Consider the following 24034-nt stretch of genomic DNA (forward strand, 5'->3'; position numbering starts at 1 on the left):
TTTGTTGAGCAGTTATTAGCTTATTTTCTGATGATAAAGGTGAGGCTGCAGGGCACTCGTAAATATTTTTCCTGTTTTCTCTTATAGAGCGACTGCTTTTCTTCACCAGTGCCAAGTCATAGCTTTCATTTCTTTATGGATTATCAAATGCTGTTATACTCCTGTCCTCATTTTCCTCATTTATAGCAAGCTTGATCTGTGTGCATGTGCTTCTCCAAATTTTATAGATTGTTAATAAGTGGGTAGGGGACTGTCTCTCCAGCCACGGAAAGTGGAGGAGAGCATTTCTTGCATAATCATGGGAAAAAGTAAACAGGAAAAGGTAACTGTAGGTGTTGCGCATGTTGTGTCTCACCTAAATGCCTTGGTTTTAACTTTGTTACTCAGTCTTGTGTTTCTTTTTGACATGGGACCAAGTTTAAACTCCTTGTTGCAATTTTGTAGAGTTTACATAACACTAAACACTTTGAATAACAGTTCAGCCTTTCACAAACTGGCTCTTTCAGTCTTTTCACTTCTTTAACATCTTGTTCTCTCATGCATGGCTTTTAATTCTGATTTGGCTGCTGTCCTGCACCTTTCTTTAAAAGTCCCAGCTGCCTGTCTAGTAGATGTATGTCTTGGGTTATTTTATGATTTCTGTACCTGCAGACTTCCTGCTAGCTGCTTTCACAAAACTAACCTTTGTCAGATATTAGACAGAAAAATATAAATGTCCACATCTGATCCAGTGGACTTGATTCAAGGAGTCAGAACAGCACTCTGCATCCTGCCATGCTCAAGTTTAATTTCACCTTCTGCCATAGGTCTTCTGTGTGGCCTCAATGCAGTCTTTAGTCTGTACCTCCTCTGGGGGTTTTGTGCTGATCCAGCTGCATTAGTTTTCAATATGCAGGTCTGCAGGCAGAGCTGTCTCCTGCTGCTGCTGGTCTTGAAATCATAGCCTTGGCTTTAACACTTGCACACTGTAAAAGCTTCTATGTTGAACCTACAGTGGAAGTACTTCCCTGGATCATTTTTCTTTCCTAGAAAAGTGTGTGATGATTGTAGGTATGGTGGTAGTGTTTATGCCTGTCCTCTCAGCTGCAAAGAAAGTTCATAGCACATCCCTCTGGATACCTTGAGTGGAATACTTGCGTGGAAGGCACTTTGCAGTGGTAAGGGGCAAACACATACAGTAGACCTTGATGTAAAGATTATTGTATTACTTTGATGGTGTTCTTAGATATTCTTCCATGTGTGGCTAGTTTGACAGCTGCTAGAAACAGTAGCTAGAATCATCATCCACTGATGATGCAGTGGATTTGGGGAGAGGGTTAACAAAAGATACATGTTTCCTAAGGGACAGCTATGGTTTAGCTTCTGTAGAAGTTTCATCAAAATGACTGTGGGATAGATCACTTCACAGAGACTACAGCTCTATTTCCTATGCATTTGGATAGGAATTGCTGCCAAGGCAGGGTGTGGGCTTTGGGTGAAGGCTGTGATTTAAGATTAGTGGGACTATTGTGTGAAGAAGGTGTGAAGATTATCTCCAGGACTCATTGGTTATTTTACTGCCACATTTCTGAGGCTTGCCAGGGGCATGCATCTTCTGCTGAAGTGGATTGCTTGGGAGACTATGAGATTATTCCAAGCCAGAACCTTTTAAATTGGTAAGTCTAAAATACCATATGTTGTTTTAAGAGGGTGCCCTAAACTGCATTACCATACTGTATCTATAGAAAACATAAAAGAACAAAGCAAACTGCTGTAGCATGTAGCAAGACAGTATAATGTGAAAGTCTATACTACAGAGTTTTTACAGTCTGCAGAGCTTTCCTAAAGCAAACATGGTCTGTTTGGGGGGAATAACTTGTTTTGCAACATTTCTACACATACAAATGTTGTATAAATGTACTGTATAAATGCTTTTATTGCTGTGTCTGCTTCTGTTTATCAAATCAGTGTCTATACAGATTTGTGAAAAACTAAGTTTAGATTAATTCGTTTGCCAAATTCATCTTCTTTTCAAAGAAAAGCGTTGCTTTATTTGTTGGGAGACCGTTTGTGTTTGCATGTTGGACTTATTACAGAGCTTGTGTCTGCACTACCTAAAATTTCATTAGTGATTTGAGTCTGTCATCTATCTGAAATTATGCTTTCCAGGGGCCACTGAGCCACCACTGCCAGACTAACACAGGAAATACTTGTGTTTCTGCTGTTGTGTCTCTGCTGCCTGTTGGAAGAGAAGGCTATTAAAACTGGTCTAGACACTGCAGCTGGGTGATGCATGTCAATCTGAGTTGTGTTAACTTAGTTGCACAGGTTTTGCAGGATTTTTTGCGCTATTGTGTTCCATCCTTTTTTTGCACTTTTCATTCAAATGAAAATCCAGTTCTTTGCATACAAAAGGGCTGCTTCAGACCATACAATGAGAAGATGCTTTTCCTCTCCTGGGACCTTTGAACACAGACTTAATAATTCCACCTCATTTGCTCAGGTGTTGAGTAAAGTTGTTTCTGTTTCGAAGAATTAGGTGAGGTTTCTTAAGGACACATACTTGCTGCGGTTGATGAGTCTCCACCACGGTGGTGAGCTCCCTTCCTGGCACTGCTCTTTCTACTGCCTCTTCAGCTTTCTTCTGCAGACCTTGGCAGCTTGAAGCTAGGCCAAGAGCAGGGGGAAAAGACGAGGCATCTCCATGGCTATCAGCCTGGGCTTTGTTGGCCCTCCACTCAAGCACCATTATGTCAAATAGCAGTCCTGGAGTTTGTGGTTGATACCTGGTGCTAAATCTCAATGTTTCTGCAAACAGACAGGGCAGCAAAACAAAGCCTTGCTGATTGCTAAGGTTAAGGACTGTCTTGAAGCACACGCACGGGTGTATTGCTGTTGTCATCTGTGGTGTTGGTGGAGAGTCTCGGTGTCTTTTCTCCACCAAAAGACTGCTGAGCAAAGAGGACTTGGCTGCTGCTGGATGCAGTCTGCAATGGCCCTGGGGCTGCGTCCAGAGCCAGCTTCCTGAGCAGCACCCTGCCTTGTGGACTTTAATCACTGATTAACCCACATAAAGGGTGGCTGGAATAAAACAGATTAAACCAGCTCATAGAATCTGTGCTGCCATCTTGTGCACCAGAATTTTATAACACCTTTAACACTATTTTGTAAATATGGCTGTGTTGTCATGACAGCAGAAATCTGGTGTGGAAAAATGTTGCTGACATGACTTATTGCTTGTTTAGTGTGTTGTGCAAGTCAGGCAAGGCGTCACTGCTCCTAGCTTCTGCTTATCTGAATTGGGCATGAAATGCATCAGAAGGACTTTGATCAGGGAAATGAATGTCGCAACAAACTTCACGCTGGCATGCACAGCTCAACTAAATGCAGAAATGTGAAGTGAGATCTGTATCTATGCACTAAGTATCCACACATGAATGTTTCATAGCTTTCAGTGTAGCTTTTGCTGAAAGTCAGTATCATCCCTGGTGAAATCATGATTGTAGGAAGTTGAGATGCTGTTAAATCTAACACTAGCAGGAGACTCAAAAATATGCAGTGCTGAATTTGGACCAGCTTATGGAAGTGTAAAAAAAAATGACAACTGTAAGTTTACCCAAAATCTTTTACTAAAGGATTTGATATTTTCTTTATGTGCTGAAGTTCTGAGACCTTGTGTAGCCAAGTGATTCGTAGTGTCGTCCATGTTGCTGCCTTCTTGTTACTTCTTGAATGTAACATGAGAGAACAGGTGACTGGGGTGATCTGTATCACACCTTCCTTCACCCTACTGCTATGGTGACCCACAATCACAAAATTTGATTTCTTTCTTAGGATGGGTACAACTTTAGATGCAGTAGAGGCTGTCGCTGGAGTATAAATTTAGAGTCTCAAATTTAGAAGCTGATGTGCCCAGGGTGTCTGGCTCCAGGAGCAAAGAACTCCTAGAACTGTAGCTCTGACTTGAGCTAAGGGTCCCATCTGTTAGAAGGGTTTGGGGCTGAATGTACCTGAGCATGAGGGGTGAAAAAAGGGTGTGAGGAAAGTAGTTTTTTCAGCTAACCACTCTACTCTCTACAGTCTCCAAGTCTCCAAGGCTGTGCACTTATTTATACAGCTAATAGTTTTTGCTATGATGGTATTCAAATTTTATGTATCTATTTTCTTGGAATGGCTGGAAGCTTTGCATGCTCTTCCTCTGGAAGTAGCCTGTGGCTGTTTGTGAAATAACCTTTTCCTAAGTTTTCTGGTTTAGGAGATGTATCATACCAAACTTTGCAGTATAATGAGAACAAATTCCAAAGTTAACATACAGGTTTTCCTTATAAACAAATCAACCTTACCACCACCCCACTACTCAGCCAAGGAACACACCTAGGTTGCTTTGGCTGCAGTCACCCTCCTTTATGAAACATTATTTAAGGGAACGTTGGCAGCTAAAAGAAAATTCTATTTATTTTAAGCAAAGGAAAATTTAAGAGCTGAGATTTTTTTAACAAATCTGTGGATTCAGAAACTAGAGACATAATGGTATGGAATTTTAAATTATGAGTTCACATGCTTCAGACAGTTCTATATTTCTATATATCTCCAAGTAAAATTTTTTACTTAAACCACTTCCACCACTTCACAGGCATTTAAAGCTAGAATCTAACATTTTGCTTTGGGTCTGATTGTGGTTACTATTATTTTCTAGCAAAAAGATTTTTTTACTTTGGAACAAGTTGGAAAGCCACATTGTACTCTCTAGGTCAGCAGTCTGTTTCACTTGTGCTGAACTAGATTGAAAGACTGTGGTTATGAGCAAGGGAGGTAATAAATGAGTAGTAACTTATGTTCATCTTTTCTTCACTACATCTTTTCCACAGCAGCATGCAGTGTTCTGAACTTTGGCTCTGGAGTTCTGTGTTTTCTTCTTTGAAGATGTGCTTTCCACAGACCTGGTGCCCTTGGATCCACATCTTGTGGCATATATCTGAAAGGGCAGAACAGCAAAAGTATAAATTTTACTGCACAATTGTCTGCTGAATGTGATGGGCTTTGGGTGGGTTGTACAAGATATCCTCTCTTCTCTGCTGAACATTGACTCCAGCATTTCCATTCTCTTGACCTGTGTGTGTGCTTTTCTGACCACACAGACTGTAAATGACATCTTCATAACTGGTTAAGTTTGTAGTGCAGCACTGCTGCTTCCACTTCCCTTGACCTTGCCTTGAATGAGATTCAGCAGGGTTGTTTTTTTTTTTTTTAAGTGCAGTCTGACCTAATTTTACTGCTGCTGTTTTCACAGAATGGCAGAATGGTTAAAGCTGAGAGGGACCACAGTGGGTCATCTGGTCCAACTTCCCTGCTCATGCAGGGTCATCCCAGAGCATATTGCACGGTATCAAGTCCAGCCAGTCCTTGAATGTCTCCAGTGAGGGAGACTCCACAAACTCTCTGAGCAATCTGTTGTAGTACATAATCAAATGTGGAAACTGGATCTTCTGGTGAGGGGTATGCTGTTTGCTGCTCTTGAGTCTGGCATAGAAGTCATCATTGTTATCTTGCCAGAAATTCACTGCTGAACAGCTCTGCCATGGATTGTCAAAAGTTAAAAACAGAACTGAGCAAAGCAAAAGGTAATTATACCTCAATATTCACTCCTGGCTGACTTTCTAATACTATGTTTTGGAACTGAAGCTTTGGAGATATATTTTCATTGATCAGATCTAGGTTTGCTTTTTTGTCTAAGGCAAGTCCTTTACTTCTGTGTTGACAAGTACTGCAGTATTATAAAAATAAAAGTGGGCTGTACTTATGCATTCCCAAGTATATATCTTTAGGAAAATACCTGTATATGCATGTTTTATCCGAACAGTAAGATTATAACTGGCATAACTGGGTAACTGTCGAACTGTTATGAAGGGTACTACGCAGGACTTCAGTGATGCTGTATGCTTTAGTCTGCTTCCTGAGGCTGACTTTTGTCCCTCCACCATGGAACAGGCTTTGAATTTAGTTTAAATGAGTGACCAGATAAACCATCATGTTCACCATTGTGTCAATTTTTCATGACCTACCTCAGTTAGTAAGTCAAGGTTGTTAAAAGTACAGTTATGGGATCATATTGTTAAAAACGGGTGGTAGAAATGCATGTGCACATTTGATAGCTATAATAGCCTTACTCTACAAATTTCATACTGAAGGAAAACATACTGTCTGAGTTATAGACCCCTCATCATGTGTATCAACAATATTAACTACTTTTTTGGGCAACAGTTTCTGCAACAGACTTAACGGTGATGCTGATGCTGCAGTTCTGTGTGCTCAGGAAAACAGTGGGTGAGCCAAAAGCAATGCTGCTTCTTTAGCCTTGAAACAAAATAAATTGCTCCTAAGGTATCTATAAATCCTTACTGTCATGTGGATATTGTGTGTTTTGCTTAATGAAACAAAAGTAGAAGCATTTCTGGTTTTCTCAGTCCAGTATGCTCCTGTTGACTATAATAACCTTCATAAACTCACCAAAGTATGCCTTAAAAAGCAGAACCTCACAAGGTTGGAACTAATGGTTCTTTCTGTTTAAAACCACAATTGCCTTCTAACCGAATCAGTGTAAAGGGAACAAAACCTCTGCACAAAAGCACTGGGGAGAAAAGTGCTGTGGCTAAGCTGGCTGACAAGAAGCACAGCATGACCCAGCCATGGGCACTCCCAGCCCAGAGAGCCAAACGTGTGCTGGGCTGCATCCAGAGCAGTGTGGGCAGCAGGGCAGGGAGGGGATTCTGCCCCTCTGCTCTGCTGAGACCCCACCTGCAGGACTGCATCCAGCTCTGGGCTCCCAGCACAGGAAAATTGTGACTTAGACCAGCAGGTCCCAGAGGAGGATTGCAAAATTGATCAGGGAGCTGGAGCACCTCTTCTGTGGGGACAGGCTGAGAATGTTGGGGTTGTTCAGCCTGGAAAAGAGAAAGCTCTGTGGAATACTTACAGCACCTTCCAGCTGTTGCATAACTAAGTTACAAAGTTGTTTGTATACTAGCAGGATTTAATTAAAATCCTGAGGTTTTTCCTTCCTCTGATTGAACATGTGCAAAACACAGTAAATCCTTTCACAGTAGATCTTGTAGCTAAGTTCTGCAACTTCCAGACATTGCTAAAACATATAATATATATAATGCAGCTGTAGCTGTGTTCTCAGTCTTGGACACTGATTATCAGATGCTGTTATTTGCCCTATTGGAGACCCTTAATTTTTTCTAGAGTAGATATAACTTCTAGACTTTTGGCTATAAATGGAAAGAAACTTTGCATCTTTCAGATCTGTCCACTTAGTTCTCTCTAGTTTTTCCCCTCTTTTTTCCACTGAATTACTAACATTCTCCTTCTCAAAACATAATTATTCCCTTGTATATTGATCTGGACTTGTTGGTTTGACAGTTGTGTTCTACATTACCTTTTTTCTTCTTTCTGCTTTCTGATTTCTTTGCATTCTCATACTGTTTCCTGTTAGTTCCTCAGGGTACTGCATTTACCTGTTAGAAACAGTAACCTCCCTGACTAGAACAAGAGAGTTCCAGATTAATTTTAAAGGCTTATCACTATGCTGGAAAAAGACCCACAACAATTTTACTGTTGTTGAATTACAAGAGGTTTGAAAAGCTGAGGAGTAGCTTTCACTTTGGATTAGCATTTCATTTAGAGCTCAGGGAATGACTCAGTTTTGTATATAAGTAGTAAATTTTCATACTGGAAGGAAGAAAAGAAATTCCAGGTGGGCACATGTGTGCATCTTCTTCATGAACAGTTCCAGTGCAGTACCTTGTTGGTACCCTGGACTTAAGACATTAGAAAAACCCTTTCACCAGTAAACTGAGAATTAGAAGTGCGAAGAATCCAGTGCAAGGTACAAAATGCTGCTCTAGGCACACAGTTCATATTTCTGGTGATGGTCCATTGAACAGCAGAGTCAGCTGTGGCTCGTGGTGAATACCTGCTGGTTCAGAAAGCTCCTGATGCTTATCTGTGCAATTCTTTTTCTAGAAGAAACATTCAAGGAAATAAATTCTATAGGAAAAGCCAACTGGCTCAGGTAAAAGTCATATTTGCCTAGAAGTACACTTTCTTTGTATATTCTTCCTTGTCTTCTTTGGAAAAGCCAAGTGTGATGCCTTAATGCATAAATTGATTTAGTTTATACATGGACCCATAATACACGAACATGCAGTGCAGGATAAAGCTGGGAAACTCGTCAGGAATATGATTCTCCTCATTTGCAGAATACAGCTGTCCTAATGGCACTCGCTTAGTGTGGTTTTGTGTGATACTGTGTCGGATTTATGGATGTTGGTTTCCTAAAGAGCTATTCGGGTAGTCTGTGCTTCAGTGAAACAACTTTTGTATGTCCTGTAACAAATCCAAAAGTGGAATGGAGTAGAACATTAGTTTAGAGTTTTAATGTGAAACAAAATGATGTAGTGAGCTTTCTTCTTCTACATGGTAGAGTGAAAATTGGCTCACTTTCAACCTGGATCCAAGGTTTCTGGTTTCTGAAGTCATCCCTGTGGAGATGATGTTAGATTTGTAATGCTGACTTGCTTACAGTGATGCTGCTTTAGTGACAGTAAGCAAAGTGAACTAATGTCTTCAACTTTATTCTTGCCCTTCAGCTTTCTTATTTGTATTGATATTAATGTCCTAAAAGTGTGGGAGTTCAACCAAGCATATAAAAAAAATACTGTGGAAAGCTAAGGAGATTTAAAGCTCTTGTAATGTGATTTAGCTGCTGAAAATAAGAAAAATATCACAGGGCCAAAACACTTAGACCACCAATGTAAGGAACTTCTGGTCCAGTGATTAAGACACTAATCTTTCTTGGAAGTACTTTGGAAGCAATTTCTCTTGGCTACTCAATATAAACATACTGGATAATATGGTTTCATGTCTGTTATTTGCCGTCTGAACTGGTTATGTATTCAATTAATATTGTTCTCTGTCTAGTGTCATGTCTACCATATCTTAAGTGCCAAGTGCATAACTATTTTAGCTTCTTGGAGGATTTAGTCACTGTCAGTAACAAGAAGCCATGTTTCAACCTACTTATTGCCAGGCAGACCTCAAATGTGTAAATTACTTTGAGCTTTTCCACAAAACCCTCACTCGTCCCTCCAGCACCAGTACTGTGTTTGATGGGTGAGAGTGGAGAGCTCCCATGTAGAAGGATGGTAACCTGCAGAAGTGCTCTGTACTGGGCTGGGCGTTGCTGTGAGGGTGTGTTGCACAGCACGTTGGCTACAGGAACCTGCCTCACCCAGAACACTGCTGTCCTTGATGCTCATGAAGTTCAACACTGGCATAGAAATCACAGAGGTCTTTTTAAATGCAAACATCAATAATACACAGTACTCCATGTTTTCTTCTTAAATTACTGTTTATTCAAAAACCTGGTATTGTTCAAAAGATCTGAGTTAGATTCTTTAGGGTGTGAATACTTCAAAGTGTGCTGTTTGCTTATTGATGGGTTACAATCACAGATATGATATCTTAATTATTTTGATATGGTACATGAATGAACGTGAAAATTTTCTCCTTAGCCCTTGTCCTTCTCTATTATAATAATATTGTGGTGGTGACATTTAAAGTATGATAGTTGTAGGCAAAAGCTGTAACTCATATTTAAACCCAAAAACTGTTTCTCAAATGTCTCTGTAGATGGATGGAGGTCTGCTTGGACGAAGAGCTGCCCCCAACTACAGAACTGGAAGAAGGCTTAAGAAATGGTGTTTACCTTGCCAAGCTTGCAAAATTCTTTGCACCTAATGTGGTGTCAGACAAAAAGATCTATGATGTGGAGCAGGCACGCTACAAGGTAATAACTTTTACAGTTCTCTCACCAGGATGACAAAACCCAGCAATGTTTGTCTTCCAGCTCTTAAAGATTCCCAAGCATGGCTGGTTAGCTTTCTGTGCCTTTCTTTTAAGGCTATAGGAGTAGATGGAAGATGCACAGCTGTAAGAAGCCTGTACGATAAGTTGGAAATATTCGACCCTTAGAAAAAATGTTTTGGTGTTGCTTCAAGTTTTTAAAGCTGCACAAATTACATTTCTGGCTCTGAGGAGAGCATGAGCTTTGAAACTTATAAAGTTATTTCTCATTAGGAATGGAAGCCAAAAGCAATTTTATAACTATTTCAAGCTTTCTTCATTTTGTATGGAAGCATATTTGAAATTCACTTCATTAGATCTGTGTTTATTTTGTCAACTTTAACAACAAGAAGCAAAAAGCAAGTTACCAGTGAGTTTAGCTTGTTCCCTGTGCAGGATTTTGCTAGCTCCAAGAACCTTGATAATACAAATACATATACAGTCATACACAGTAGTCCCTCTATGGAATGCACTGTCTCAACATATAGAGGGGGCAGAAAAAAAAGTATGTTTAAGAATTCTGTTTACATTTAAATGTTTCTCTTGAGAATCTCCAAAACTTGAGAGATTCCTTTTTCTCTTTACCCTAAGAGATAACATTGAAAATAAAAGAAAAAATAGTTTCCCACTTTATTCTTATGCTGATGGCATAGGCTTTAGGGAGGGAGGATCAGGTCAGGTATTCAGTTAGAACTGAAGAGTTTCAAGACTTCCTTATCTGTTCTTCATGGTAGTGCTGAGCAGTGTTACTACTTCTGTGTTTTGGCTTCTTGTCTTTGATATCCAGCTTCTATTCCCAAAGAATACTGAAGGACTGTTCAAATTTCGACTTTAATCACAATCACAGTCTGCCCTGGTGGGTACAAATCTGGCTTATGTAACATGAAAGAATAAGCTGAACTCAGTGTGGAGCTGTTGATGTATTAGGATGCTTCATTAGCAAAATTGAAGCTGTTACACTTTGGTCTCTGGGCTCAAATAAGGGAAAATTCTGTGAACTCAGCTTCAGGGTATAAAACTAGGAAACAACAGGACGATCAATAAGTAGAGAATTCGCTTAATGTGACTTTTCATAATCTTCTGTGTTTCCAATAGAGATCTGGCCTTCATTTTCGGCACACTGACAACACTGTGCAGTGGTTAAGAGCAATGGAGTCCATTGGTCTGCCTAAGGTAAGCCTTTAAATTTCAGCAAAGAAAGTGGCTCAAATCACTGGCTTACTGAGATCCCCCTTCATCTGCTTAAGCATAAACAGTTCCTTACAGTCAGTCTACAGGAAAGGGGTAATTGAAAAAAAAAATCTGAGGAGAAGGTAATGTGGAAAGCAGTGGGAGTGTCAGTCCTGTGTTTCTGCTGCTGGTGTGTGTGGGCTGAAGCAGGGACACTAGCAATGTCTGAGCTAGCTCAAACACTCGCTCTCTTACTGCTAGTGCAGTCTCTGGGGGGCCTGAAAAGGAGTATGGTTTAAAACAGAAAACTTAAATATTTGCTTCTTTTAGGTTACCACTTCACATTGTGCCTCTTGCTGCCTCTTCCTCTTACTGTACACCCCAGTTTCTCTGCCTCTACCCTGTTTCCAGACTGTTCTTGCACCCTTCAGTGCATCTGCGTGACTGTGCTGCTGCTCTTCTTCCACCAGCTGCTTTCTTGGGTCACCTCTTATATTTACCTTCCTCCTTGCGGGTCTTCGCTTGTCATCTCCCCCCTCTGCTGCTGTTTCTGGGCACCAGTGAGTCTGTTTTGGATGAAAATCCTTTAACAAAGGGCTGTGTGCAAACACCTTCGCTGCTTGTTTGCACCTTCTGGCAGCGGCGCACAGGCTGAGGTGAGCAGTTCCCACCCAGGGTGCCTGCATGCTGCCTGAGGCTCTGTGGTCAGGCACGGTGGGGACACTCGGGCAGCTGCTTGAAGGGCTAAGTGGGCTAATGGCCAGCTACTGCAGGCAAACTCACTGCAGGTGCCTATAACCAGAAAAGGGCACTCATGACTGCCATGAGAAATGCCAGAGATTGGAAGAGGTCCTGCCTTTCCCAGGTTAGGCTTTTTTTTTTTCCAGTTGAGCCCTTCAGCCCTCTGTCAGCTGGCTGATTTCCACCCTGCTATCCCTCCTCTGAAGGATTGTGTTTCTGTCGCAGAGGATGGTCATGGCCTAAAGCTTTCCCAATTCTCTCTCACAAAGCTGTTTTGAGCAAATGATGAAGAGAGCTCTGTGCTTCTGACTTACTCAGTCTGGTCCTATTAACCATGGGACAGTGCAGCCCCGAGTGACCAGCCTGGGCTGGAAGCATGCTGCCAACTCTCACGGTTAACTAAGTCTTTTTATTATAATTTTGTGGAGAAACAGTGTCTAGTGACTGGGACCAAGGCCAGGAACAAATTACTGGTAGAATCGGAACTGGAACTTATGATGTGACTTCTTGGCTAAATTGCTTAATATTCCTCTCTCTAAATATCTTTCTTTGTAAATGATGTATTCACAAAGTTAGGGGTGCTGGCAATTAGAATTATGCATTTTTAAACCATACTTGATAGGTTTGGTTTGTAATGAGGCTTTGCAAATTTTAACTGCATTCCAGGTTTTGGGTGTCTGTAGAGGACAAGCACTACTGACTGAGTTTATGCCAAAGGACATTTTCTAAAAATCTTGTAGAAATGCTGTCTGCTTATCTTCCTTTTCTCCCCTCTTATTAAGTAGCTTTTATGCTTTATTAAGCTCTTCTTTATGAAAACTACTGATAAAGTTAAAACAACATCAGAAGAGACATGACTCATAGTTGTATATAAGTAACAGCTGAAATTCTGTAAATTTAAGGTATGGTTCTGCAGAGTAAACATTTCTGCTCAATAATAAGTCTTCTCATTTAACTGTGTGCTCTTTGCTTTTTAGATCTTTTATCCAGAGACTACGGATGTCTATGATAGGAAAAACATCCCTAGGATGATATACTGCATTCACGCTCTAAGGTAACTGCTGACAGGAGTAAAAGTTACCATAACTGCCAAGTTAGGAGTGTAAGTCTTGAAATGGCTTTAGGACAACCAGTATATCAAAATCTGTCAGAATTTATAAGTTCATTAGTTTTAAGTTGGAGACAAAAGTTGAACTTTGTCAGGTCTATTGGCCAAATTGTTCTCAAAATAGAACTTAAGGACTACTGAATTTAGCACGCACATCCCTCTCTCAATAGTACACCCCCTTGCAAAATAGAGTTTCAAAATACATACTTCCACAGAAATCAAACAAATTAACAGTAACTTAGCAAAACATTAGTACAACCATGGAGCAGATATGCTGATCAGAGTGAAAATAATGATGAACTGGCATCTTTCTGTACCAAATCTGAAGCAATTAATTACTGTATTCTGTGGTAATTAATGTTAAAAAGATACATTCTCAAATATTTCAAAATTCTGAGCAAGTTGTCTTTTAATGTAAAGTCAGAGAGGCTTTGACTACACCATTGAAAGAAGTGATTGAAATTTTTTCATGTTCTGCCTTAAGGATTTTCTTGATGTTTAGCACAAAAACATTTGCCCTGTGCTGTCCCTGGTGTGAGGGACAGTGCTGTTGGCAGACAGCTCCACCCACCCTCCTGTGGCTCTTCTAGTTCATTTCCTGCACACAGGGACCTTCCCCTTTCAATATTTTTGAATATTTTTGGCAGTAATCTTTCAGAGAACATAATTAACTTGCCCCCCAAACTTTCTTCTCAGTTTCTAATGGTATTCAAAGACACATCAGCTGCTCCAGGGCTATCAGAGAGAGACTATTCAATACATGCTTTATTGAAACCTTTTAGGGGTTAATCCTTGAAATGATGTGCCCACTCTTGCATTCTGGGATGTGCACTCACTCCCAATAAACGGGTCTTACCAATAAAGTTCACCATATTTGCTTAAAGTGCCAGGTGTTCAAAGTTGACAGCTCAGTATACTTTTGCCATCTTTCACAAGAGTGAAATTACTGTACTTTGTGTAATATTAACTGAGAAGTGACACCAGGACTATTTGAGAGTGGTTCTTGCCTGTAACTTAGTAGTGCAGGCTGTTCTGACACCAAGTGTCTTGTGTAAGCTTGAAGTGATTTCCTGCAGAGGATGTGTGGGGCTGTAACCTTAACCAGGTCAGGCTGACTCAGTGGGCTGTGAGACCCCCATCTCCCACCTGTGTTATGGGCCAGCTCAAATATTTTGCAGGAGACACAAGAACGCATTTGATTTTTCTAATGTTTGCTCCCTCGTGCAAAATATAGGACATTTTAAACTGTGGACTTGAATGTTACATACACAGCAACTCCATCGAATGTCTTCTTAATATCTGCCTTATCATTGCAGTGGTAATAATTCTTATCCTGAACTGAGGTTTACAGTAGATTGACCTATGGTAGAAATTTTCCTTTCTTCATCTTGGCAGGCCCCAGGATTTATGCAGTACCAAAATTATTCTGTGTTATCTCAGCTTTCACTTACAAGTTTGTCCTGTTTAAATTACTTTTTCTTGATGCATATCTACACACTCTGTACCTCTGTGCTTAATGTGCTTTTGTTTTGTTTTTTTTTTTTTAGTGCTCTTATTTTAGAGCTATTATTTTAGAAATGGACTTTATATCAAATGTGTCATGCCACAGTGAAGGGGAATAGGCCTAGAATACTTTTATTTATGATGCTTTCCCATGAGGTTGTAGGCCCCTGTGCCTGTGCAGGATGTAAGAATAGAAGAAACAATGATTGAGATTTATTTATTTCCATACCTTTTCCTAAAATGCATGCCAGAAGTCTTTCACTGATGTCTTTCAAATCAAACTTCATTCTCAGTGTTGAATGGCATGCAAGCTACATTGAAAGCTGTTTGGGAAATAATAGAGTTAAGTACAGGGGCGCTTTGCTTGGCAGCAGTGCTCCCAGCTGGATTGGAACCAGAGGAACGCTGAGCTATATCTGAAACGTATATTTGACATCTGAAATAATAACATTTTGCAGGGAAAGTCCTTGGCTGTTTATTGTTTTGCTGATCTTTTGCTGCTAGAATGACGGAAAATAGATGGGTACTCTAAGCATGTCGGTTTAAATATAGTTTTAGGATATGTCCTGATTCAAGTCTGAAATTAAGACCATTGCACTTAAAGCATGTGGGATGACTTATGCTGTCAAATACAACACTGCTCTGGCCAGGAAGGAGTGACTTAGCAAACAATTTCTTATTATTTTCCTGTTGAATGTAATTACCTCTTGCTTTTCTCTCACTGAAACACCAATACTTAAAGTATTGAGGGACAAAGGCCAGGAAGAAATTAGTGGTAGAACCAGAACTGGAACTTCTGGTTCCAACCTGAAAAATACAAAGGCATAGATTCTATTACTTGCACCATTTTTTTTTAATGAAAGAGGATTTGTGTTTGTTCCTGCACTAAATGAGGTTAAGAACAGCTTCATTTAAATCAAGATGCTAACAGTGATTCTTCTTCATAAATAGCAGTGCTTGGAGATATTTTTTTTTCCCTGAAAAACTTAGTTTTCATATTACCTTTGCAAGAATATCACTGCTATATCCTAGATAACCTATCCCTCTAGAAGCAGGACAGCTTCAAAACATTGTTTTCCTAGGAAGCAGCAGAATAACAAGCATGCCTTAAAAGAAAAAACATGCTATTTTCAGATCTGTTTTTCACATCATGTTATACATGAGCTAAGCACAAAACAAGTCCTGGGAACATCTGCCTGATATGAGATGCAGTTCTGTGTGGGTGATGCCTTCTATTGAAAGGAGTTTCGCCTAGGAACTGTTCTTTCTCCTTTGTTTTTCCCCTGCTCCTGGTGGCTTGAATTCAGCTTTCTTAACCATGAGGCAACCATTCATTTTTCTTAACCATTAAGCAAGCTGTTTCAAGTGAAATTGTATTTTAAGTCAGAGAATGTCTTTGTGTTCTCTGCAGGACTTGAAGAATATTTTCAGCACCATCTGGTGGTTAATAAGTTTATCCAAACAGAGGAGTATAGGAAATATCACACATGGTTCAACATGCTTCTGGAAGTGCTGAACAGCAAAAAAAATATTCTTTAATATTCACAGCACTCTTTCTTCTTGTACCTTTTTACTGTGGTGACCCGAAAAAGAGTCAGCAGTCAGCTGCTGATTTCCATAACTCTTTGTTTGACACCCAGCATTTCAGACAGGAATTGTGTCCCTGTCTCAAACTTGGAGCAAAATCTCTTTTTACCCAGAAAGACTGGAAGGCAGACTAGGGTAACAGAGGAACCTGGTTCGTTACTACAATCTGGTAAAGTCTATGTGCTTTTTCCCCCCATGAAAAAGCGAATTTGCATTTTAGATTTGAAATGTAAGAATGGCCTCAGCAATGATTTTGAGTGGTTGTAAAGGCATGTTGACCTACCTGAGATTCTTTGTTGTGTTCACCCAGATGGGGGCAGGACGGAGGAGTAGTTGAGGCAGCATGGAAGATAAATGCTGATTCCTCATGCTCCTGATTACATACAACAGCTACAAATACGTCCTTGGAAATCTCCTCCCATAACTTGCAGTAGCATAAAAATATTTCCTTTACAACAAAACACAAAAAGGGAAATATTCTTCTCCAGAAATAAGACCCCTGAACCCCAAAGCACATTTGCAATGAATGATATTGGGGTGAAGTAAGTTTGAAAAGAGGTGGAAAACAATACTTTTGAAGGAATGTTTTATTTAAGTATTGTTTTAAAGACCTATCTTTTTAGATTCTTTCTGGCTGAACTCACTTGTTTATTGAATTTCACTTATAAATTATAGAAACATCAGTTTTTTGTAGATAAATGCATGCCTTGTGTTTGGGAGCTACTGAGAAAATATATATGCATTCAGCTGTTTTCTTTCAAATAGCACCCCAGAGCTCTAGGAATGAGTGAAGGTATTTTTCATGCTATATTGGAAAAAAGTGTTAGTTCTTGGATAGTAAACTTTTTAAAGTTAAATCAACCTTCTTTATTTTTCCAAGGGTAAAGTAGGTAATGACACAGATATTTAGAGATGGTGTTTGATGCACTTACAGGTTCCTGTTTCTCTACCCTTAGTAAGAAGGATGATTTATGTGTTCTTCTGTTAGTATGGGATGGAATTAATGCAAGTCAAACCATAACATAGATCCGAAGATATAAGGTGTCCTAAAATGCTTTCAGATCTTGATTTTCACCAGTACTAGCTCCTCTATTTCTTTACTTATCTTTCACTGAGGTTTTCTACTTGTTTATATATCCCCTGTGACGTGAGATAACACTGACAGTGCCTCTTTCTTGAAGATGCTTCTTGGAAATAAAAGATTTCTCTCTCTGTGAGATTTAAAAATACAGAACAAAGAAAATCAGTCTCAATTTATTCTATATTGGCATACTAAAGTCAAGGGTTAAAGGACAAACTTCATAAAAGTGCTTTTCTCTTGAACAGAAAGCAAGCAGCTCAACCATATGCAGAACTTTAAAGCCTAATTTTCTTCTTTGCAGTTTATATCTCTTCAAATTAGGACTAGCTCCACAGATCCAGGACCTTCTGGGAAAAGTAGACTTCACAGGTAATAAGATGCTCATCTAATCGTATGTTAGCTGGTTTTTCACATTGCAAGTCTGCTAGCGTTGTACATATTTTCTATTTTAGCCTTTCTCCTCTGACAACGTTGTTACAAACACTGTTACAAATTAAACAGGTGGGAGGCTTCTACTTTTAATGAGTGTCGGTCTCAGCAGGGCAGGAGGGGGGAGTTTTCATTGAATACTTGTCATATCTTAGAGTCCTTCAAAATGGAGAGGAAAACTTTCCAGAAGCCCTGGCCAGAAACGCTTTCAGAAACGTTTTTGTGGGTATGGTTATTCATAGTAAAATTGTTATGCTTATGTTTTGATGATATTTCTTTCTTTTTTTTTTTTTTTTGGTCTGGACAGAGGAAGAAATCAGCAACATGCGAAAAGAGCTAGAGAAATATGGTATACAAATGCCATCTTTTAGTAAAATCGGTGGGATTCTGGCCAGTGAATTATCAGTGGATGAAGCTGCCTGTAAGTGTGACTCGTGTTCTGTTCTCTAATGAATGCTTTCACAGAATGCTAACTAAATATTTTCTGTGTTCTCATTCACTGAGTTTGCCACCTCTTAAGAGCTAGAAAGAAAAGCAAATGAGTTTTCAGTACCACCCTGCTTCCTTGTTACAAGGCCTCTTCAAAATTTGCAGTCTGTGTTTTTCGGTATCTCCGTTGACCCATAGGAAGTGCTATCAGAAGCAAAGATTTCTCACGACGTTTTTAATGGGTATAATGTTTTGGTAGGTAGAATAATGACTTCTGTGCATGCCTCTGCTCCATACATGGCCATGGGAACATGGTGTCTTTTCTGTGCCTTTTTATTTTTTGCCTTTTGCAGTTTTCCTAAAACACCCAAACATGTTTCTGTGAGGACAAGTCATTGTTGCAGACAGTCAACTCTCTCACATATGGTGTTGTATATTTGGAACTTTCCTCCATGGGTAGCTTTTCATCTGTCTGACCACTGGCCTGTGACCCACTGCATGGTAGTACCATGCTGGAGGGTGGTTCCTACTGGACAGTTGAGGTTTTTTGAGTCTATCTTGAACAGCTTCCACTCAAAAACAGAATTCCATGTTTTTTCTTCTGCTCATGACTATTCATGTGTAAGTATGGGTGCTTTTCTCTGTATTGCTTCTGGGTTTTTTGTGAAATGAAACAATATATTACCAAAAAAATTGCTTTAATTTAAAGGGATTGAAATCAAGGGTGTCCACTTCAACCAACATTTGAGCTCTAGTTATTTTAAGATTCTAGTTTTTTCAGAAGGGTAAACTGAAGAACAGAAGAACGGTCTTTGCTTTATTCAAAACCTTTTTCAAAACTTTATTTAACCTTGCAAAGTGGCAAGCCAATTCGTTATATGACTCAGTGTGCAGAAATTTTGAGAGCCTGACTTAAAACACAATTGATGTTGATTCACATTGTCTGTGTTGTATCTTTTGAAGCCTGCTTAATATGCGCATGCTTCACCAAAGCTAGCTGTTAAAATGCTGCCTTTTTAAGTGGTAGGAGTTTAGATTTTTAGATATTAAGTGACTACCAAGCACCTTTCTCAGGGAGCTTCCTCTCCTGAAGATGAAAGGGCTCAAACATCCTTCACTGAAAGCCTTATTATAGTGTGTAGGGCTTCCTTTAACTTTTGAAGTGTTTTCAGTTTTAAAAGAGCAGGGTTTCCTGATGCTGGTTCTTTTCCTCTGAGCAAGGATTGTCCTGTAGATAGCATGCTCTGTTCCATGGCAGGAAACATCTGCTGTGGGAACCCTCACACACTAGGGAGGCTGGATAATGGAGATCCTGCCAAAGGAAGGGGTCTACCATCCTTCTTCCTAAGTGGAGTATGCAAAAGGAGATATGAAAGTAACTGCTGATGCCTCATACTCTGCTGCCAGCAATAGTATAAATCAACATGGAAAGAATAAGTTGAAGTGCTTTCACAGAGAGCTTATTCTGGAAGGAAACCTCTCTTATTCTGTACTTCCAGCCTGCTCTTTCAAGTCCAATCAGGCTCCTCATTGTTTCTCTTGGTATGTGGGTTCACATCTACCAATATCTGTTTGATTCTCTCCCAATCTTGAACTTATCTTCTGGTTGCTTTTTGCTAACTCCGTTTAGGTTAGTGAAGCCTCTTACACAACTGTGGAAGAGATGACATCCTTCCTATGTGTTCTGTGAGGATCTAGGGATCATATATGTGTCTAAGGACAGTTTTCTTAGTCCCTTAGAGTGGATATGGATGTACACAGAACCACAGAATGCCTCAGGTGGGAAGGGACTCCTATGGACATTTGAGTCCAAGTTTCTGATCCTCACGGGATTACCTAAAACTAACCATACCGCTAAGAGCGTTGTCCAGATGCTCCTTGAACTTTTTCTGGTTTGGTTCTGTGACCATTTGCCTGGGCAGTCTGTTCCAGTAAATTACCACCCTCTCAATGAAAAAACTTTTCCTCACGTTCAATGTGAACTCTGTCTTCTCACAAAGTTTAATGACAAATGAAACCAGTGTGCTTCTCTGCTTGTATCTCCTCCACCATGCTAGCTGCTTTTACTGCCCATCTCTATTGTGCTGAGCTAGAATGAAACAATTTTATAACAACTTTCTGGCATAAACTCAGTGCTAAGTAATGGATTATCCACCAATAGCTATGCAAGTTCCAGTAGCTGCCATATCTGAAGGTGTACAGCTTCACTTCATTCTCCATTTACCCCTGTTGAGTGTTCTAGTGATATGATCTTTTGTCTGACTTCCCTAAATTTGTACACTCCTTTCTTTTTCCTAAAACATCAAATTTGAAGCATCTTTACTTTCTTTCATAAACTGAGATAAACTGAAGTCTTTCAGAGTCATTTAGACCTTCAGTTAAACTTAATCCAAATAACGTCTTTTTACTGCACCCTTTTCTCCACTTCAGCAGAACCATGCAGGGCCAAGTAGAAAATAATATTGAAGTAAGGAAAGACAGTCACTGTGTTTTCCCTTCACACATTTCCTTGGTGGCATGAAAGTAAATCCTAGGCAAGTTGCTGTGATGATAAATGGGGAGCTGCAATGTTCCTTCTTTGGGATATGATCTGGATACACATTTATCAGGAATTCTACATTTTGTATAGTAAAGCTTGTAAAGTACTTGAGACTAATGTGCTACCAGACAGCCATTGGGGGTCTCTTTGTCTCGACTTGAAGGTCGAGATAAAGTGCAGCTCTAGTGCAAGTCCTTCATCTAGACTGATCTTAGGGCCAAATGTGCTCAGGGAGTAACTGGGAGGGGTGTGTTAGCTACTACTTTACACCCAATTCAGCTATAAGCGATTTTGAATTTGTATACTCACGAAATTTACCATGTGAAAAACCATGAACTTTTGTGACTCTTAAATTCTTGGAGTCAACCATTTGTTTAGTAGATGAAGTTTCCTTTTTTCCCTCAAAGGGAAGGCTTAACACTTAAGCTGATCAACGGCTGGTGAGTCCTATGGCACTCTTTTCCCTTTTTCCAGTGTATTAACATTTTGAGGACCCTTCAAAGCTTGCTGGATGTTTTTTGCCTCCATTTGAAGTCTGCTGTCTTGTGGCTTTGAAGGTGACAGGACCAGAGACCATTACATCAGTGTATCTCATGTGCCTAGGAGTTCATGGAGATCTTGATGTGCAAAGAGCCATCTCAGGGAGGCTTAAATGTCATGTGCTGGGGGGGTGGTCTTAAATGTGTTTTTCCAGCGGACAAGTTTAATGGAGCTTCAATTTCCTTATTCTTGTGCAGCATCTCTCAGATACACTCAGTTTAGACAGTACTTTTATATGGACACAAACACACAGCTACCAAAAATACTTTCAATTCCCATATGTGATTGCCTTCTAAGTAAGATAGGACTTGAATGACAAAATGTAACTCATGTTTTATTTTCTGTTGTGATTTAACCCCAACCAGCAGTCAAGCCCCACACAGCCCCTCACTCACTCCCCAGCCAGCAAGACCAGAAGGGTAAAAGCTGGAGAACTCATGGGTTGAGAAAAAGGCAGTCTAACAGGGAAAACAAAGGCTGTACACAGAAGCAAAACAAACCAAGGAATTAATTCGGTGATTCCCATGAGCAGGCAGGGGTTCAGCCATGTCCAGGAGAGTCAAGCCCCATCACATATGATGGTGACTTGGGAAGACACACTCCATCGCTCCCAATATCCCTCTCTTCCTTCTTTCCCCCACTTTATACACTGAGCTGGGTGCCACATGCTCTGGAATATCCCTTTGGTCAGTTGGGGTCACCTGTCCTGGCTCTGTCTCCTCCCAACCTCCCAAGCACCCCCAGTCCCCTCATAAGGGTGGCAGCACCAAAACAGAAAAGGCTTTGGCTCTGTGCAAACCCTGCTCAGCAATAACAAAAACATCTCTGTATTATCAACCCTGTGGTCAGAACAAATCCAAAACACAGCCCCATGCCAGCCAATGAGAAGAAAATTAACCCTACCCCAGCTGAGACCAGCACACCCCTGTTTGGGGAAAGGGTGAACATAGAACAGACAGTGATGTGCCACCTTTGAATAAACACAGAGTTCTGCAGTCTAGAGGAAACATGGAGTAGAATGTTCAAATCTGTAAATTATTAAACATAAATCCAATGCTCTTTTCCAATAAATCAGAAGAAACAGTGACAGCTTTGACTTTTTTGCTTCCTGAAGTTTAGGGCTGTGCTTTCAATTTCAGTGCACGCAGCTGTGATAGCAATCAATGAGGCTGTTGAGAAGGGAATAGCTGAGCAAACCATTGTGACCCTGAGGAACCCAAATGCAATGTTGCTCAACGTGGATGACGAACTGGCACAGGACTATCAGAATGAACTCTTTGATGCTAAAAGGAAGAAAGAATCAAATGCAAGACTCAAGGTAGTGGTGTTTTATTTGTACTTCTAGTACACGTGTTTCTTCATGTTTCTTGTCATGCTGTAGTTATTGTTTTAAAAAACAACTTAATTTTTAAAATTAGTGCAATCAGGAAGAAACCCCGACTTTTAAGATAACTGAGAGAAATAATGGTAATGAAACAAGCTAAAAGCCACTTTTATAAGAATATGATTGCTATGAGAATGATGCAGCTTAACTTTGCCCAAAGGCTAAATATACCAGAAGACTAAATAGTAAAAAAGACTAGTTTTCTTCCATTAATTGCTTTAGGAAAAGCAAATTTACTGCTTAAAAAGTTGTAAACACAATAATACCCTTTTTAGAGTATAAAGTATAACCTCTGCCACAGACACTTAATGTGAAATTATTTGCTGTGTTCTTTTACCTGAGAGCTAATGGTCTCTATAACAAAGTGCTAATTTCCTCAGTTCACTTGGTCAACAAATTCCTTTACAAATACCTTCAGTAAATGCTTCAGCTGATGCAGTTTTAATGACTTTGGCTAACAGCTTCTCTCTCTGCAAACTGTTTTGTGTGAACTAGCAACAATTTTGTTTTCTTAGAATGGCACAATTTCTGATGAAGAGAGAGATGTCTATGAGGAGTTGCTGACACAAGCTGAGATTCAAGGCAATATCAATAAAATAAACAGTAAGCTATCCTGGATCTTCGTGGAAGTATGCACAAAATACGTGATCTCCCAGATTCCAGCTGAACACAACTTGAGTCCACCTGAACCAACAAAATATATCTATGGAAACTTTTAAAATATGAACAAGTGGCTAATACCTCTCTACAACTGTTTTTTGTCTTGCTATTCCTTCTCCACTAATCTTTGGGGGGGGGGAGCTAATTTCTGTTTGTGGTTTTTGCTGTAAGGATTCCTCAGTTCAGAATCAAATCATTTATTGCCTGCTCTGTTTCATGTTCCTTTTGTGTGCAGAATACTGTAAATTTTGACCCCCTCTTCTATATAGACCCAAAATTCATTCATAAGCTTTTGCTTAGCTATGGTTGAAATACTTCCACACAGGCTCACACAGAGCCAGAGACTCCCTTTATAGGACTGTACATGAAAGAGGTAATTCTCTGCTAGATAAAGACTGCCACCCTAGCTGGCTTTGACAAAAAGTGAGCTGCTGACAGCAATGGACATTTTTTCCCCATGAAAGCCATATTTGCTGTTTATAGGCATTGTTTTCATTTCAGTTCACATAGCTTTAGTCCGAGTGAATGAGGCTATTGACCAGCAAGATGAAGGGGCACTGATGGCAGGCTTGAGCCTCCCTGCTCTCAGCCTACTTGAAGTACTGCCGCAAAATTCCTCATGGTACCTGTTGCAATTGTGTGGTTCTAAAGAACAGAAAATGCAGGTAATTGAACTGAACAGGTACTACTTGTCAGTTTTTCAGCTGGTTTTAATCCAGAGAGAAATTGTCTTTGCCTTTCAGCTTAATTTATTAAAAGTTTTATAAATATTTGAGAATAATTGATGTACAAATCAACACCAAAGAGCTGCATTTGCTCTAAAGAGCATGATATCCTTGTGAGTATTTGCTAACTAAGATATTAGAAGAAAATTTAAGATACAACATGCAGCCCCTAATATTTTCTTTCCAACTTGAGTATAAATAAAAGTTCTATTGAATCATTAACATTAAATTGAAGTGCCAATTGGGTTTTAAG

At 39.9% G+C, this 24034-nt stretch overlaps 1 protein-coding gene across 3 annotated transcripts in view; it reads left to right on the top strand.

The window, feature by feature from the left end:
• The window catches only part of IQGAP2 (IQ motif containing GTPase activating protein 2), a 124403-nt gene that overhangs the window by 54804 nt on the left and 45565 nt on the right, over positions 1 to 24034 (top strand). For 2 of the 3 annotated variants that reach the window (XM_014888504.2, XM_014888672.2), the window contains exons 3-9: positions 9673 to 9829; positions 10981 to 11058; positions 12774 to 12850; positions 17377 to 17444; positions 17812 to 17925; positions 22152 to 22330; positions 22912 to 22999. In XM_014888504.2, coding sequence (XP_014743990.1) covers positions 9673 to 9829; positions 10981 to 11058; positions 12774 to 12850; positions 17377 to 17444; positions 17812 to 17925; positions 22152 to 22330; positions 22912 to 22999 — 761 coding nt within the window. Of the gene's footprint in view, positions 1 to 9672; positions 9830 to 10980; positions 11059 to 12773; positions 12851 to 17376; positions 17445 to 17811; positions 17926 to 22151; positions 22331 to 22911; positions 23000 to 23557; positions 23722 to 24034 lie in introns of all 3 variants that reach the window. The other variant, XM_014888344.2, reaches the window with a different exon arrangement.

The sequence above is a fragment of the Sturnus vulgaris genome, chromosome Z, assembly GCF_052056855.1.
Source record: "Sturnus vulgaris isolate bStuVul1 chromosome Z, bStuVul1.hap1, whole genome shotgun sequence".
Taxonomy (NCBI): domain Eukaryota; kingdom Metazoa; phylum Chordata; class Aves; order Passeriformes; family Sturnidae; genus Sturnus; species Sturnus vulgaris.